This window comes from Nipponia nippon, unplaced genomic scaffold (genome assembly GCF_047370975.1).
Source record: "Nipponia nippon isolate SJK-2023a ecotype South Korea unplaced genomic scaffold, ASM4737097v1 scaffold_22, whole genome shotgun sequence".
Classification (NCBI taxonomy): Eukaryota; Metazoa; Chordata; class Aves; order Pelecaniformes; family Threskiornithidae; genus Nipponia; species Nipponia nippon.
The window spans coordinates 6107035-6123318 of record NW_028262339.1 but is presented as its reverse complement, the minus strand read 5'-3'; the positions used below and the strand labels follow the sequence as shown (position 1 = coordinate 6123318).

Genomic DNA, 16284 nt, shown 5'->3' with positions numbered 1-16284 from the left:
AATTAACCTGGTGAAGAAGGGGAAGATGGAGGAAGGTGTCTCCCCCATAGGTTGGCTCTCCGAGGAGAAAAACTAAAAAGTGTAATTATTAATAATTTCTGATAGATGGCTCCCGAAGTACAGAGGTGACAGCAATGCTGAGTATAAATATGAGATTTGTCTCATGACCAATAATTTTATCCTACCATAAGCCAGTGTTACACAGTACAGCAAAGTGACAACCTTAATCCATCTCCCAGAGGTGATAAACAGCACATAAATACTGAGAAACAGTATATATGGCAAGTGAGGTATTACATAAAACACAACTCTGAGAGCAAATACCACAACTCTGAGAACAAGTAAATCAATGTTGTGACCAGTGATTACTAAACTAATATAATGAATGCTTATCACAAATTTGTTTTAACACGCTCTGGTCAGATTTGTCATTAACTCAACCCTTTGAGCCCCACGTTGGGCACCAAAAAGGACTGTCATGGTTTAACCCCAGTCGGCAACTAAGCACCACACAGCCGCTCGGTCACCCTCCCTCCACCCCAGTGGGATGAAGGAGAGAATCAGGAAAAAAAAAGTACAATTTGTGGGTTGAGATAAAGACAGTTTAATAGGACAGCAGAGGAAGAGGAAATAATAATAATAATAATAATAATAATAATAGAATATACAAAACAAGTGATGCACAATGTAATTGCTCACCACCCACTGACCGATGCCCAGCCCGTCCCTGAGCAGCAATCACTGCCCCTGGCCAACTCCCTCCAGTTTATATACTGAGCATGATGTCATATGGTATGGAATAGCCCTTTGGCCAGTCTGGGTCAGCTGTCCCGGCTATGCTCCCTCCCAGCTTCTTGTGCACCTGGCAGAGCATGGGAAGCTGAAAAGTCCTTGAATAGTGTAAAAGCACTACTTAGCAACAACTAAAACATCAGTGTGTTATCAACATTATTCTCATCCTAAATCCAAAACACAGCACTATACCAGTTACTAGGAAGAAAATTAACTCTATCCCAGCCGAAACCAGGACACTGCATTTGAGTTATTCATCACAATACAATGGTTTGTACAACCATTACAATTCTGTCTCTCTCTGATAGCTAGTTATAGCTGCATGATTATATTTCATACTGATGGCAATAAATTAAAGTGTTTCCAATTTTGAAACTGTATTTACTTTTTTACATATGGAGGACTTGGCATTTACCTTATTTCCTCTTATTTTCCCTTATTTCCCAACCTTACATGTAGCAGCCCTCTTATATTTCCAGCCAAGGAATATGCTACAGGGTCTTTCTGTGCAGCCAGACAGTGCTGCTACTTAAATAATTGCTGTAAGTCTTATTTGGAGAATGGAGATATTCCTAATTAATATAGACTTTCCAGCAGAAAAAAAGACTCAAATGCGCAAACTTTTGTCATGTCAAATAATGGAGTACATCACTGTGATGCTAAATAACTTCAGAAATATTAACCCCTGCTTTGTGATCTTTGGGGATGGGGGAGCTGAAGCTCTTTTGTGTCAGTACCCCCTCTTCATCTGCAATTATCTCTGATTGAATCCTCTCTCACTCAGCTAACCATCTCTTACCAGCATAAGCAGTGTACTGGGTGTACATGGCAAGGTTTTGGTAGTGGGGAGGGGAAGGCTGCCTCTGTGGGAAGAGGTCAGAGACTGTCCTGTGCCAAACACAGCTGGTTCCAGTTGGCTCTCCAACAGCCCCACTGCAGGCCAAAGCTGAGCCAATCAGCAAAGTTTGTGGTGCCTCTGTGATAACATATTTAAGAAAGGGTAAAAAAAAAAAAATGCTGGATGGAGAGAGGAGGAGGGAACAAAAGGAGTGAGAAACAGCAGAGGGAGCACCAAGGTCAGAGCAGGAACTCAGTGGTAGAGCAGATATTCACTGCAGCCTTTGGAGAACCCACCCCAGAGCAGATGATAAATATTCTTGAAGGCACTGCAATCCATGGAAAACCTATGCTGGAGTAGATATTTCTGAAGGACTGCAGCCCATAGAGAACCCACGTTGGAGCAGAGGAAAAGTGTGAGAAGGAAGAAGCAACAGAGAGAAAATGCTACGTAGTGACCATAATCCTCATTCCTATCCCCATTGTGCTGCTGGTGGGGGGGGGGTGTGTGAGGCGCAAAGTTGAAGAGTCTGAAGAGGACTGAAGTTGAGCCTGGGAAAGTGGGGAGGAACGCTGTTTTAATGTTTGTCTTTTCTTTCCCACTACCTGAATCTGTAATTAAATATTTAATTGGCAATAAATTAAGTTAAATTTCCCCAAGTCTGTTTTGCCTGTGATGGTAATTGGCAACTGATCTCCCTGTCTCTATCTCAACCCACAAACTTTCTTGTTCCAGTTCTTCCTGTTTTCTCCCCCCCCATCCCTCTGGGGGCAGGGAAGTGAGAGAACAGCTGGGTGGCAGTTTGGCTGCTAGCCAAGGCTAACCCAGCACACATAGATATATACACAGCACAGGTTCATCATTAAAAAAAAATGCATCTTTACCTCACCACCTTATCTCTCATCATTTCAATGAAATTCAATCCCTCAAAATCTGTGAAATCCTAATTTTGTTAACAGAACCTATTTAAATTATTAATAATTTTTGAGAAAAAATAATAACTACATTTTTTTGTTTATATGTAACAGCATGTCAACTACATGCCACTCCAGTCAATCATAAAGACATTTAGTTATGGGTGAAATGATCCATTACTGCTTCTGTGTTGTTCCAGATTAATATTGTGCCCAGTCTTTTCTCTTGGAGCACTATTTTTTGTTAGCTGAGAAATGCTGCTTTTCCCTTCACTGGATATCAGCTGATACAGCTTTTAAATGCTTTTTTATCCCTTTTCAGCTATTTCTCAGAATTTGACTTGTTAGAGCCAAACTATTATAAATTATGACAATTATATTATTTCTGTAATTGCAAAAGTAATTGAAGTAATTGCAGATTTTTCCAGAGCAACAGAGATCTTGGGAGATGATAAAAACAGTGGTTCTGCTGCTCATTTTCCTTATGCCAGGTGCCTAGAGAGCTAGGGAGACCACAACAAGGTGTTGCTGCTGTCAAAGGGAGGTTGCTGTGAAGGTTGGCATGACTGGCTGTCAGCCACTGAGATGCCTTGAGCCAACTCCAGCTGCACATTTCTGTACATTAGTTATTCACAAGTTTCTGTCTGCAGCCTTTTCCATTGCAGCTGAAATAGGCTTTTGCTGGAAGCAATTTGGTGAGGTAGAGCTGGCTCATAAAATCAGAGCTAGTACTTGAACAAGCTATTAAATACTGCCAGAGCCAAACTATCTTAGAATCATAGAATCATAGAATGATTTGGGATGGAAGGGACCTTTAAAGGTCATCTAGTCCAACCCCCCTGCAATGGGCAGGGACATCTACAACTAGATCAGCTTGCTCAGAGCCCCATCCAGCCTGTCCTTGAATGTTTCCAAGGATGGGGCATCTACCACCTCTCTGGGCAACCTGTTCCAGTGTTTCACCACCCTCATCATAAAAAATTTCTTCCTTATATCTAGTCTGAATCTACCCTCTTTTAGTTTAAAACCATTACCCCTTGTCCTATCTCAACAGGCCTTGCTAAAAAGACTATCCCCATCTTTCTTGTAGGCCCCCTTTAAGTATTGAAAGGCAATAAGGTCTCCCCGCAGCCTTCTCTTCCCCAGGCTAAACAACCCCAGCTCTTTCAGCCTTTCCTCATAGGAGAGGTGTTCCATCCCTCTGATCATTTTTGTGGCCCTCCTCTGGACCCTCTCCAACAGGTCCACGTCCTTCCTGTGCTGAGGACTCCAGAGCTGAACGCAGTACTCCAGGTGGGGTCTCATCAAAGCAGAGCAGAGGGGCAGAATCACCTCCCTCAACCTGCTGGCCACGTTTCTTTGTATGCAGCCCAGGATACAATTGGCTTTCTGGGCTGCAAGTGCACATTGCCGGCTCATGTCCAATTTTTCATCCACCGGTACCCCCAAGTCCCTCTCCTGCAGGGCTGCTCTCAGTCCCTTCATCCCCCAGTCTGTATTGATACTAGGGATTGCCCTGACCCAGGTGCAGGACCTTGCACTTGGCCTTGTTGAACCTCATGAGGTTCACATGGGCCCACTCCTCAAGCCTGTCAAGGTCCCTCTGGATGGCATCCCGTCCCTCAGGCGTGTCAACCGTACCACTCAGCTTGGTGTCATCTGCAAATTTGCTGAGGGTGCACTCGATCCCACTGTCTATGATGTCATTGATGAAGACATTAAACAGCACTGGCCCTACTATGGACCCCTGAGGGACCCCACTTGTCACTGATCTCCATCTGGACATCGAGCCATTGACCACTACCCTCTGGATATGACCATCCAGCCAGTTTGCTATCCAAAGTCTTGCTTGGTTTGACAAGGCTTCCTTCACATTGCATCTGATATAAGGTCAGATCCCTAATGCAGGCCTTGCCCTATATTCCTTGTTATCCCATCCCTATTTCCAGAACTAGTTCATATTTCTTTAGCTGTACAAACAGCTAGTTTAGTTAATGTGTTTGTAGGAAGTAGTTTTCCCTTGGAGGTTAGTTTAGCGCTGGAAAAGGGAACCCAGAGACATGGTGAAATCTCCATCCTTGGAAGACTTGCCTAGACAAAGCCATGACTGACTTGGTCTCATGTTGCCAATAACCCTACTTGAGTGAAAAGCTGGGCTAGATGGGCTCCAGAGGTTCCTTTCAGCTAACACTTCTGGGATAATACTCTGCTGTCATTTCAGTGGTGTTTCAGTGGGAGATGTGTGACAGTGTGAGTACTTACAGCTGTTTACATTTAAATGGATTAAATATGTGGCTGTTACTTGGTCTATGGTGCCTAATGATCTCAGCAATGCAGCAGCATCCCTGCTGCTGTACACACACAGTTATGCTCTCTATGTTCCCTTAGGTTATAAAAGTAACTGCTCTCATCTAACTGTAGCATTTTACCACTGATAGACCTAACCCTTACTCTGAAGCCACCCATGTAGTCAAACTCTTCATGTGTATTGGGTAGGAGTGTATTGTATGATAAGTCTGATTCTGGAAATAAACTGTAAATTACTATTCCTAATTTTATAATGAGTAATTTCTGGTGAAATAAAGGAAAAATTCTTCTCCAAATATAAGTGTCCCAGTATTTTGTGCAAAGAATGTAGTAGGTTCCCTCTTGGGAAGAGCTACTCAGCAATAGAAGAGCATATGATGATATTTTCTAGTCAGTTCCTAACAGAGCAGCTTACAGCACAATTACTCTCTTGACTTATGCCTAATGATAAGCAAAGGAGTAGTTTTGCAGAAGTACATGCATATTTATAATTAGAATTAGGCTTAAGTACTTTGCTGAATCCAGATTGTTTACATGTTACAGAATAACAGAATGCTTGAAGTTGGAAGGGGCCTCTTGAGATCATCTAGTCCAACTTCCCTGTTCAAGCAAGGTCAGCTAGAGCACGTTGCCCAGGAATAATAATAAGGAATTAATAACAGTAAGAAATTAATTCTCCTAATATTTATCCTTGAGGCTTAAGTTGGATATTTATCAGCTACCCCAAAATAAATTTACTGCACTTACTCCTCATTGTAAATATGAGTGACAAATTTAACAAAAACTGTCCTTAAACTCAGAAATTCAAATTTTAATATTTTCCTAAAAGCTCCATTACTTTCTATTAGTATTTAAGCTATAACATTTCATCTCTTTGCTTCTTTTGTTATGCCTTTGCTTTCTTTTAAACTTTCTGATTCTATCAAACAGAAACTACAAAAAGCAAAAGGTTTTATTCATGTGGGCCTTTCAATAGAAGCCAGAGGCTAATAGTTTTTCATAATGATACATTTTAAATTCAGGTTTACAGTGATGGCTTTTGGGACTGAGAGTTTAATATGTGTTTAATGAGATCCTGTCTACCTTCCTTATAACAACAGGGAAAGGGAAAAAGCCAGTGAGATCTCCCTTAATTCAGGCAACTGGTAAACATTTTTATTTACTTCCTAAGGAGGGGCTCAATTTTGGAAAGACCACCCACCTGAAGGTAGCAATTACAGGGACGGAATGGAAGAGTTAGATCCTATAGGATTTATTATTGCTAAGACTATATGTCAGGAGAAGATACATGTATGCTCTTGTATTTAGAGCATGTTAGTTATTTTATTTTCTCACACCTTAATAGTTAGAGGTACTACTGTCCATACTGTGAGTGTAGTTTGTGGCAGAAAAAAAAAAAAAAACCACACAGAAAACAAAAATGGTAAAAAAAAAAATCTGTGTGAATTTAGGACATGTATTCCCTCATTTTTTCCCCTCCTCTGACTCCCCATCGAATTTTAACTATGATATTGTAATTAAGTCTATAAATTATAAAGTTATAAAAGGAATGGTCACAATTGTGCTTTAGCAATTAGCCTAAGGACTTATGTTTTATGCTCAGCTCTGTTGATATTTCAGTTTTTCTCCTTTTGGAATGAAATTCTTGCACCATTGAAATCAATACAACTGATTGCAAAAAAGCAAAGATTTTACTTCTCTGCCTTAGTTTCTCCATCTATAAATTTGTCTATTTACTTTCACTCACCACTCCAACATTCTGTAAAGTTTAATAAATTGCTTGAAGATTCTGTGGTGATACAAGATAACTAAACTATCAACTATTACAAAATTGCATTTTTTAGGTGGTGGGGTGTTTTTTTAGAGTTCCTATTTTCCATTCTTATGCAGGTCACTTTAAAATGTAAATTAATACAAGTGAAACTACACCTATAGCAAAACTGTCTGAGTTTTCTGACAGAATGTTATACATTAACAACAAAAGGAGGGCTAAGGAGAATCTCCATCCTTCAAAGGACAAAGGATGAGGAAAAGGCTGAGGTACTTAATGCCTTCTTTGCCTCAGTCTTTAATAGTCAGACCAGTTGTTCTCGGGGTACCCAGCCCCCTGAGCTGGAAGACAGGGACAGGGAGCAGAATGAAGCCCCCATAATCCAAGGGGAAATGGTTAGTGACCTGCTACACCACTCAGACACACACAAGTCTATGGGGCTGGATGGGATCCACCCAAGTATACTGAGCTGGTGGAAGTGCTCACCAAGCCACATATAATCAGTATTTACAATAGTACCTGTTACAGCTATCATGTCCATGACCTGTGTTTTAAAGAATAACTATGCTTGTGTCTTTGAGTTTGCAAAAGGAAACTGCCTTCATATTTAATTTACCACTTGCCTATGAATTGTAAATGAATCAGTTAAATCTTACATTTTGGTAAGATGGTGGAAAACATGAAATGGATCTGTTTATCAAATAAAATGGAATTGCATGGATTGATTTAAAAAATAATAATTTATTTTCACCACCACATAAATTCGTCTCTCTTTTTTCATTCCAGAATCGAATGGAAGAAAGCAAAGCACTCTTTAGGACAATTATCACATATCCATGGTTCCAGAATTCTTCGGTCATTCTGTTCTTAAATAAAAAAGATCTCTTAGAGGAGAAAATTATGTACTCCCATTTAGTTGATTATTTCCCAGAGTATGATGGTAAGTATATTGCCACCAGAGCTCATGCCCCATTTACACTGCTGTAATGAAAAAACGTAGTAGCCTTGCCCATATTTTGCTTAGAGGTTCTTAGGACAAAGACTATCACCCCTTCTTCATTACACCCATTTTATTCATTACAAATTGTACTTAGTACACCAAATGGTTAGTTTGTAGTTGAATGACTTGCTGGTTATGTTTTTTTAAAAATTATATTAAAAGGAAAAAATTATTAAAAATAACAATTTTTAATATTCCAAATTTTTAAAGTCACTGAAGTTTTATGGGATTTTCTAGATTGCTAGGATTTCATTTTATACCTCCATTAATTGTGGATAGGATGGAAGTACCTTTCATGTGAAATTATTGATTCTAGATGAGTAACATCATATTAGCAATGGACCTTATTCTGTTCTTGTTCATAAGTTGGGGTGAGGGTTTGAACTGAAATATAAAGCTAAAATTACATAAAAATACATTTCTCATTTTTACACAGGGTCTCACATGCTCTTCTTTTTATTTTTTGTTTTGGTTTTGTTTGTTTGGTTTTGTTGTTGTTGTTTTTTTTGTTTAAGGCTGGATATCTGAACAGAAGTGTCATAAATTCTCTGTGGCTGTCAGAGAAACCAGTATCACTCCTCCTACCCTTTCATTATACCATTTCTTTTTTGTTTCCTTTATTTTAATTTTATGTTACTTATGTGAAGTTTAATGTGCTTGTCCCAGAAAACAATATGTGGAACACACAGCTGTTTCTAAAGAAGCTGTACTTTCAGAAAGTTCTCCTGAGGTAAAAAGTTAGGTATTCTAAGGTAACTGAGTGGAGGCTTTGGTAACAGAGAAAAAAAATCAAATTCATACAATAACATCTTTTTTGTCTCACCAGAGAGTGAAAAGCAGATTCAAAAGCTACAAAAAAGATTAAATCTCTCACTTTCAAAACTAGAGAGTGATAAAAGGAAAAAGTTACAGTTTTTTCATGTTTGAGAGGAAAGGATGTGTTCACAGTGAACAGCCTGCAGGATCAGACCATACTTATTTATGAATCAGCATAAGTTTAGTTTGATAGTACTATACAGAAGATAACTGGCAGTTGAATAGAAAATATTCTTGTCCTTTCAAGTTACAAGTGTGACAGGTGCCCTAGATGACATCCTGCAGGTGAGAAGGCTCTATGGGCTCTTCTGTTATCATCACTCAAGTGGAGATATACCTGTGTTAAATGCTTGTCCAGAAAAAAACAGACAAAAATCACACAGAATAGTTGAGGTTGGAAGGGACCTCTGGAGATCATCTGGTCCAACCCCCCTGCTCAAACAAGATCACCTAGTGCCTGTTGCCCAGGTCCATGTCCAGATGGCTTTTGAATATCTCCAAGGAGGGAGACTCCACAACCTCTCTGAGCAACCTCTTCCAGTGTTCGGTCACCCTCAAAGTAAAAAAGGGTTTCCTGATGTTCAGATGGAAACTCCTGTGTTTCAGCTTGTGCCCATTGCCTCTTGTCCTGTCACTGGGCACCATCAACAAGAGCCTAGCCCGTCTTCTTTATACCCTTCCTTCAGGTATTTGTACACATTTATGAGATCCTCACCTGAGCCTTCTCTTCTTTAGGGTAAACAGTCCCAGGTTTCTCAGCCTTTCCTCCAGTCCCTTAGTCATCCTTGTGGCCCTTTTCTGGACTCTCTCCAGTAGCTCCATTTCTCTCTTGTACTGGGGAGCCAAGAACTGGACACAGGACTCCAGGTGTGGCCTCACCAGTGCTGAGTAGAGGGGAAGGATCACCTTCCTCGACCTGCTGGCAACATTCCTCCTAATGCAGCCCAGGATACCATTAGCCACCTTTGCGGCAAGGGCACATTGCTGGCTCATGTTCTACTTGGTGTCCATCAGGACCCCAGGTCCTTTTCTGCCAAGCTGCTTTCCAGTTGGGTCACCCCCAGCGTATATTGGTGCCTGGGGTTATTCCTCCCCAGGTGCAGGACTTGGCATTTCCCCTTGTTGAACTGCATGAGGTTCCTGTCAACCCATTTTTCCAGCCTATCCAGGTCCCTCTGGATGGCAGCCACTCCTCCCAGTTTTGTGTCATCAGCAAACTTGCTGATGGTACACTCTGCTCCATCATCCAGATCATTAAAGATGTTAAACAGGACTGGACCTAGTATTGACCCCTGGGGTACCCCACTAGTTACTGGCCTCCAACTAGACTTCATGCCACTGATCACCACCCTCTGATCCCAACCATTCAGCCAGTTTTCAATCCCCCTCACTGTCTGCTCATCCAGTCCGTACTTCAACAGCTTCCATATGAAGATTTTATGGGAGAAAATGTCAAAAGCCTTCCTGAATTCCAGGTAGACAATATCCACTGCTTTCCCCTCATCTACCAAGCCAGTCATTTCGTCGTAGGTTATCACGTTTTCAATCAGTCAACTCAGAGAAACCCTCTTCTTCTATTTTGCCACGAGTAATGGAAACAATAGAAGATTTTGGACCAGTAGGGCCATAACCAGTAGGCCAGACCTGAAAGTCTTTAAGCATCTGACTCTAATTCTGCAGATCTTGCTGGACTTAACCCCTTGGACAAGGTTATGGTTTGATTTGATTTCTTCTGGTGGAAAGATGGGGTGGGTTACACAGTCTGTGGCTTGCATGGGTCACTGTGTGGTCCCCTCTGCTGTTCCAGCACTCTGTTTGGAGATGTTGAAGATGGACAGATTTGGAGAACTCATCAGAATTAGGTATTTTTCAGCTGTATCACTTCTCCCATGCAGTTTCCTGTGTGGTAGCACAATGGAGAAAGTAGCATAGGGATGAGAAATGCTAACCAAGATGGCAAATTGGACTGATTAAACTAAGCAGTTGTACTGCACAGTATGTCATAACAATATTGGATGAGAGACTGAGACATGCTCAAGGGTCAGAGTATCACATGAAGGTATGCTTTCACAGCTAATACTAAAAGACTGACTCACAGACTGGAATGAAGAGCTGGGAGAGGGGAAAAAGACAAAAAGGGGCCATGCTTGGGAAGGAAAGAAGAAAAAAATGTCTAGAGCACACTCCCCTCCAGAGTCTTCAAAGAAAATAAATGATTACACTCACCAAGCTAATGTAGCCAAGCCAAATTGTAGTACTTTTTATATAGGACTTGATTATCATATAGAGAGAGACCCTTTGAAGACTGCTAAATTGGGAGCAATGGACAAGAAACCTACTGATTTGTATTATAATTCTTTTCCAAGATTATTTAGAGCATAACCACTTAGCATTGTAAATCTAACATTGGCTCATTCCTTTTTTTTCTAAATTGCCGAGGTGGCAAACTTTCTTTTTAACCTCAGTTTTCTGTACTTGAAATCTAGTCCAAAAAAAATTTAAATTACATGATAATCAGCAGACATGTTATTGGGTAAGCAAAATTTGGATACAGGCTTTGAATAGTGCAGTAGATTTTGAGAGAGGGAAAACCCTACTTGTGTCTACCCACTGTAAAACTGTTTAACAAAATTCTAGGAAGTTGATTAAAACAATAAATGGCTTATTTTGAAGAAATCATTGTCTTTGAAAGTCTAGGAGTCTCCTTTACAAGTATTTGATTAAGAGCAAAAAAAATAGTAGTAAAATTTACTGTTGCTGCTGTTTCTATAGTATATGTGCTGAAGCTAAAGGCTAGCATCTGTTGTGTTTAGAAATTTTAAAAATTTTGAACAGTCCTCTCTGTCCTACCTCAGAGAACTAATTATCTGTTTACATGTTCTTCTCTACATCTCAGCAAATGTGTAGTCTGTGTATGTGTATATATATATACACACATATATATTCATGTGCATACACCAGGATATTGCAGAATCATGTTCTCCTTCTACAAGGCTTTGCAACCAATAGATATCAGAAAGCATATGATTTCTCTTCTGTGCTTCCTTTGCTACCTAATTTTTGCAGTTATCCAAATTAGAAATGTTTGCAACTGTATTTAAGTATTAAAAATAAGTTTTATTGTGCGGTTATTGAAAGTTATGTGGGCACACGCTAACCCTCTAAGTACAGATTTCATAACCACTGAAGGATAGAACTATATTACAGCTGAAGGCTGGTATTTATATTGTCATGTAACAAGACCAGGACTAATGAGGAGATAGGAGGAGGAGGTACAGCAAACATACATGTTCTGTAGATACCCACATTGCAGAAACAGGAAAGCAAGGGAATAATGGCCTATGAAAATTGCATTGGAACAGAATTGCAGTATAGGAAAACAATAGCTTGTGGCTAATGTTCCTGCTTCTGTGCTGCTCTTTTGGCTGTGAACATGAACAAATCCTCACTGTTCTAGATTGGAAGTCATTATTTTGCCTTCTGTCTTGTGTAAAGCAGAACATGCAGTTTGGTTACATAGACTTTGTGTTCTTCTGAGAACTACAGACTTAATTTAGATTTAATAAGATTGTTATATATCATTTAGATAATTGTTTTGTCAGAACATTAACTTTTTGCAATTGAACAGCTTCAACTAGCAAGCATGTATATTTTATTATCACTAAAGTAAATGAAATTCTATTGGAGACAGTGTCAGACCAGTTTAGAATATAACTTGATTATGCTACGTTTTAAAAAAATGTACTTAAGTATAGTTTAAATATAATAGATATAGACTGAAAATGGGCCAATTCTATTAATTTTTTAAATATTTATTAGTATAAAGCATCTATTTCTGTTGTTCATTTTGTGTGGTTATATATCATCAATTTCATCTCTCCATTTTAAACATCTTATGGAAGAAAGGATAGTCAGCAGGAAAAGAACAGCTCTTGCATGATCAACTTCTGGAATTTCCTTCCATTTTTATTTTTTAATGATTCCTACAGGAAAAAAAATAGTATATGGTAGTATTTATTAGTAAAAATTTTCCCTTCTTCTCTTATATGAGAATCACAGACTGAGTCTTTCTTCTGTTTTCTGCTCCTAAGGTTTCCCTCCTAAAGAAGCTCAAATATTGAATTTACTTTAAGAAAAAAATGACTTTCTCTTCTTAATTATCAGGACCACAACGAGATGCACAAGCAGCACGAGAGTTCATCTTGAAGATGTTTGTAGACCTGAATCCAGACAGTGACAAAATTATCTACTCCCACTTCACATGTGCTACAGACACAGAAAATATACGCTTTGTCTTTGCTGCTGTCAAGGACACAATCCTACAGTTAAACCTGAAGGAGTACAACCTGGTCTAACTGTACCTAGGAGGCCCTTCAAGACCACCTTTGCGTGACTGAAGATACACAAGAGGGACTGTATTATCTGTGAAAAATAATTGCATAATACTAATTTATTGCTGGCCTGGACTCTGTGAATGTCCACAGAGTTTTTAGTTAATATTATGATTTTATTTAAACTATATGGAGGAAAAACAAAAGATGCTGAAGTACATTCACAGTACATTTTCTTATTTTTTAGGCAAAACCTTGTGACTCAATGTGTTTTAAATTCTCAGTTGTACACTCACAAAGGATAACAGTTTTTTGCTATTGAAGCAAAATCAAGCTGGTTTCCTCTTCCCCTGACCCTTTCTCTCTCCCTCCTTCCTCCCTCCCTTATGTTTTTAAAGGTACAATGGCTGTTTTCCCAGTCGTGTTCCTTGGTAAAATATTTTCTGTTGAGTGATTTGGTCAGGAAAAATGCTATCATCAGAACTGAAGTTATCGGTCATTCAAATTTTACAGAATGTACTTTCTCTGAAGGATCAAAAGTATTGATAGTGTGATTTTTAAATTCTTGACGTGGGTGTTTTCATTCTGTCTTCTCTTCGGAGGCTAGAATATTGGGATTGCAAAACAGAAATAGTTGTGTATGGATTTAGAATTTAACCATACTTTGACAGTTCAGAAAGATGCATAGAAGACAGTAATGAAATAATTAAAGACACAAACCTGGGATGTTCATGGAATATAATAGAATCTCTTTTTAATTGCCATGTGCCATTATTTTCTCTTTTCTTTATTCACAAATGCCAAACAGAAATGTCATGGACACTACATTTTCCCTAGTGGCTACAGACTGAAACAGTGGTGGTGGTTTGTTTTTTTTTTTTTCAGTTGTGTGCATTTTTTTCTTAAGTTAGAGTTTTTTTAAAGTGTGTTTTTCCACAGTAGAAAAAATATTTTTGTTGTATAAAATCTTGAGAAATCTGGTTTTTTATAAAACCAATACTTTTGAAACATAAGATACCAAATGCCAAACTGATGGACTGGGAACTGACCTGATTGAGTCAACTGCCAAACGGTAAACAAACATAGTTTCAGCTCATATGTTCCCTTTTTAGAAAGTGTTCCATTTTCTGATGTCAAAAACAACAGTGTGAGTGAATATGCTACTAGGTATACGTGTATAGAAGACAGTTTAACTCTCTCCTTATGTCAGAGATGGCATGAGATTGCATACAATGTTTTCTATAATAATATCAAAGCACCTTTGTACAGCATGAAATTATTGATGAGTGATCACATTCAGGAACCTTTCTTGATAAGGTTGCCTCTTAACCGATTCACAGACATTTGATAGGCTTCATGCAAAATAGAACATCTTGATGTAATGTCTTGATTAATGTAAATGAAACAGTGAGAAAATCACTCTTGAAATTTAAATGTGCAAATTTTTAACAACAAAATGTAGCACACACCGATGAGCAGCTTAGGTTGAAAGGTGTTTTTTTGACCAGGTGCATGATTGCTAGCAAGCTACAGAGAACTCAGAGGTCAGATGTAATTGGATTGATTATCTACAATGCCAAGCAGCACTAGGGTGCACTTAGCACAGAAATTGCTGCCTCTCAGCAGCAGAGGAGAGGTGGAAAAAGAATGACTTATTAGTTGAGTAACAAAGTTAACAATAAATACTAATGAGATGGTTCTTATCCTTAGCCCTCCCAACTCCAAAACAATAATAAGAACAGTTGCTATTTTTTATTCCCTCATAAAACACCTTATAATTGAAAACTGGTTGTAGGTATAGTGCAATTATGAATGCTACAATCATTGTACATATATCTATATATATATATGGCAGCATCCATATTGGCTTTGTAATCATTAATTTTTGGCAAATTGAATGTGCTGTGTTGATATGTATCTATGTAATTGTATCGTATGTCGTACAGCTAATTCACATTTTAAATGTTATTTTATTTACTTTTTTTAAGAGAAGAATGTAAATTTGGTCATTTTATTTCTGACTAGGGATTTGTTGTTTTTATTTAAAAAGCAAAAAAAGCTTATTATAGTACAGAGTGGTACTAGCATCGTGCTGTATAAAATAATTTGTACATTCCTGAGTAAAAGTAAATTGGAGACACGCAGAGGACATTCACAATCAAAACAATGCTTAAATCTTGTCAGGGCTTTATACAGATGTAGAAACCATTTTTGGTGGAAGAATTTATGCCATTATATCTAGGATTGGAACATAAGCTCTTAAATATGAATTTGTATTTGGCAGATTCAACTTCGGTTAATTTTACCTTTCTAATAGCCTTTATTAGAAAAGTTAATTTAGAGACATTTCAAACCATTGAACATAAGTACTAATGGGTATATGCTATTTCCTTAAAAATATCATGAAAAAATACAGAACATCAGATCAGTTAAACATTATTTCAGAAATTACAGAAACCTTAGATCTAACAACAACAAAGTCACTAGTGTTAACAATTTTAAGGAGGTAAAGAATTTTATTTAATAAACCTAAAGCAGGTAGTTGTAGGCTATAAAAAGTGACACTGACATTCTAAATACGTGATCAGAACAGTTATTCTTGTTATATATGTCATTATAAAATTGGTCCTGATCTTGCTTATAAACATAACAAATCTTCTGTTTCCACTGTTGACTCCGGAGTACATGATAATATCCCTTCTTTTAACCTGGGAATACATTGGCCACCTTGGATTTAGTGATATAAATAGAACAGTAGCAAAAAAAAAAAAAAAAAAAAAAAATCAGCCAGTGGTGTCTAATGAATGTTTAGGGTTTGTTTTGTTATGGGATACTGGGGGGGGGGGAATGGGGTTTTAAGTTTTGTATAAAAACAAAACAAAAGTTTACTCATGCTTTATAGATATATTATGATTGCAAAATTCAAGTGTGTGTGCCACTGGGCTATTTCTGGTATATTTTAATTGAGTTTAACCTGTGGCAATGTTTAGATCATTTACGCATATTCTGAAAAAATGTATGTTCAGCATGCTAATGCAAGCCTTACATGAATCACCTAACACAGCATTGCAGTGTGACAGTGTTTACAAAAACATTTCCTTTTTAAATGACATAGCTGTTCCCACTTGCAATATATTCCATTACTGTTGCTGTTTTAATTTGTGATTTCCACTATGCATTATAGTGCTTGAGTCCAGAAGTATGTGCCTCTAACATGAAGCTGAAGGCAAAAACAAGACAGAAACCCTTTTAACTTTGCCAAAATTATGTGATTTCATTGAATGTCATAAATGGGAGAGGAGGGAAGGAAAACATCTTGGGAACCTGTGTATTTTAGGTGTTCACTAGTACAAGAAAGCTGTAATATGTGTTTTACAGAAATCTTAAACTTGCTTTTTTCACTAACTGGCACTTTCCTGACATATATAGGATGATGAAGTTATAAGGGCGGTTTGCTTTTTATAATTCAGACTCTTTGGATTTTCAAGGTATATGAACCATAATTTTTAATCATA

At 38.2% G+C, this 16284-nt stretch overlaps 1 protein-coding gene across 2 annotated transcripts in view; it reads left to right on the top strand.

Annotated features, from left to right (window-relative positions):
- LOC148055452 (guanine nucleotide-binding protein G(q) subunit alpha) overlaps window positions 1-13531 on the top strand; it is a 155413-nt gene extending 141882 nt beyond the window's left edge. For both annotated transcript variants that reach the window (XM_087760283.1, XM_087760284.1), the window contains exons 6-7: window positions 7409-7562; window positions 12603-13531. In XM_087760283.1, the coding sequence (XP_087616409.1) occupies window positions 7409-7562; window positions 12603-12793 (345 nt within the window). In that variant the 3' untranslated portion in view covers window positions 12794-13531. The remainder of the gene's footprint in view (window positions 1-7408; window positions 7563-12602) is intronic.
- Window positions 13532-16284: the final 2753 nt, after the last annotated feature.